This window comes from Lupinus angustifolius, unplaced genomic scaffold, assembly GCF_001865875.1.
Source record: "Lupinus angustifolius cultivar Tanjil unplaced genomic scaffold, LupAngTanjil_v1.0 Scaffold_1_768, whole genome shotgun sequence".
Taxonomy (NCBI): Eukaryota; Viridiplantae; Streptophyta; class Magnoliopsida; order Fabales; family Fabaceae; genus Lupinus; species Lupinus angustifolius.
Genome location: NW_017716088.1, coordinates 5,253 through 7,601, shown reverse-complemented (window position 1 = coordinate 7,601; position 2,349 = coordinate 5,253). Strand labels below are relative to the sequence as shown.

The window sequence follows — 2,349 nt, the reverse complement described above, 5'->3', positions numbered from 1 at the left end:
ATCACTAATCTTTTTAACTTCGGTTGCAGCCAACAAACTACGCCATTCAAGTTGATCATTTCCATAGTCCACTAAACCAAAACGTTGTCCTTCTACCAAGAACTAAGAAAATGAACTACCAATAATGAATTACACTACCGGTATTAATTAACAATCAAACTGTATATGAAAGAAAACCAGTTAGTGGATATTACACTTGAAGGAAGTCACAAATGATACACTGACTCAAGGTTACTGACATTATAATCTGTACCTTTGGATGAAAATTGAACAGCTTAGTTTTTAAACAAATTAAGTCAAGATTACAAAATGGATGACCAGAAGTCAAGCATGACACAGGCAATCATAACGAACAAATAGGATACCAAGCATTAGAATGATAAAGTGTTTAATTGTTTAGGTTGATAATTGTAATTTCCTATTCTGAAGTTTCACTCATTCAATTTACCATGCTGGTTAAGCAACTAACAATTTGAAGAATGGGCACGAAACATGCCACTTTCAGTCACATAAACATGTTATCCACCTTAGGGCATTAAACTATTTTTTAACTATAAATGTCAGGATGCAAGTCTAAAAACATGTGGCCCAGTGCATGAAACTCTCCAACCGATTGAGTGTGGGGCTAGACAAAACTGAATCCAAAAATATTGTTAGAGAATACAATACTACGACATGATTATGCAAAAGAGGAGTTTAAAACTGGACTTGTAACATGAGAAAGCACATTGATAGTTCTCACTCTTCTCATTGCATACTCTGAAACCTTTTCATGATAAGCATGGTCATCTCTACGTAACGCTGTGCACAGTTTGAAAGACAATTAGATTCACTCGAACTGAACTTATTCCCAGGTGTTCCTGTAATGCATTTGTCCCAGCATTCACTAGTCAACTTAGCCACCATTTCATTGACCATGGCTCTTTGCTGTTCTTCCTGCATTTGGAGGACAAAGTTATATTAATTCACTGCATCATGGGAAAAAGTTATCCTTATAGTGAAAGTGAGATAATGCTTAAAAATTTAGGAAATGACTAATAGTACTACTAGGAGTAGTATTCATTAACAGATTAACCATAGCTCTTTTCTGTTATTCCTGCATTCGGATAGCAGAGGAAAAGTTATACTACTTTATTGAGACATAGTAAAACATTGCCTAAAAAAATATGAATAGAAATTGACTGAGACATAAGTTTACCAAACAATGAATCTTAATTATCATCTTCACAAAACAGCATAAGGTTATATACAGCTATCGATATTTGTTCCAGAAAGTGGAGATATGTTAAAGTTTAACCGACTGGACATATAGACAAACATAATTCATACAAAAGCCAATGCCAGGAAGATTATCACCAGCAGCTGAAGTCGAGAAGAGACCATAACATCCCTAAACTTAGGAAAATGGTGAATGATTATATAGCATTTCAATGATATGTTTAACCTAAAAGGCTTAAACATACTTCAGCTGGTTAATATAAAAAATGTGTGTCCTAATTAGCACGACAATTTGAACATGTTTTATAGCTACATCAGAATTTAATTTCACTACCCTATAATTTCTAAAGAGGATGAACCTTGGCGAAAGTTGTTTGTCATATGACAAGAAAGTCATAAGTTCAAATCCTGGACACAGAAAATGCATACATCAACCCTCCCAGACAGCACTATGTGTAAGGTTCTTACACTGCTAACATGTTTAAAAATTGAGCTACCAAGTTTGACCGCTCAGATTCAAAGCTAATGGCTAAAACCAGAAAGCAAGCATACAATATACAATCAACAATTCAATTTCAAAGCTGAACTTCAACGAAATTAAAAAATGAACAAACCTAACTGATTTACTTATATCAATGTGAAAAACAAAATTTTACAGAACAAAAACAAGTATGAGAACAAAAATGTACGGGATAAGTAAATAAAAACGTAAATGACAGATACACTATCTTTCTAGTAAATAAAAACGTAAACGAAAGAAGGAGAAGAAATCAAAACTTACAGAGTAGAATTTCTGCATATCAGGTGAATTGATTTCTGAAAGATCCATGGAGACTTAAAAGAGAAGAGTTGAATTCCAAAGCGAAATCTTCAAGCAATTGTCACAAAAACCCTAACGCCACTGCTCCTCAAAAAATGATGCTACTAATCCTTAAATCCTAAAATTATCTACATTGTTTTAAAGGCCCAAGCCCAACAAAGCCCAATAATCGGAGTGAAATTGGCCCACTTAGGGCCTGAAGGCTACAAAGGGATACAGTTTGAAAGTGCTGGTTTTGCCTATCTTCGCAGAGGTATCGAAATGGGCAGGCCTAGTGGGGTCAGTCTACAAAAGCCCGAAATTTTATAGAG

The 2,349-nt window shown here is 34.7% G+C and overlaps 1 protein-coding gene across 1 annotated transcript; it reads right to left on the bottom strand.

The window, feature by feature from the left end:
• Nucleotides 1-499: 499 nt before the first annotated feature.
• On the bottom strand, nt 500-2,146 carry LOC109337029 (mitochondrial import inner membrane translocase subunit TIM8-like). Its single transcript, XM_019573888.1, has 2 exons — nt 2,000-2,146; nt 500-936 (listed from the first exon to the last, which is right to left on the bottom strand). The coding sequence occupies exons 1-2, from the start codon at nt 2,045-2,047 to the stop codon at nt 748-750; spliced, it is 237 nt and encodes a 78-aa protein (XP_019429433.1). The 5' UTR covers nt 2,048-2,146; the 3' UTR covers nt 500-747.
• Nucleotides 2,147-2,349: the final 203 nt, after the last annotated feature.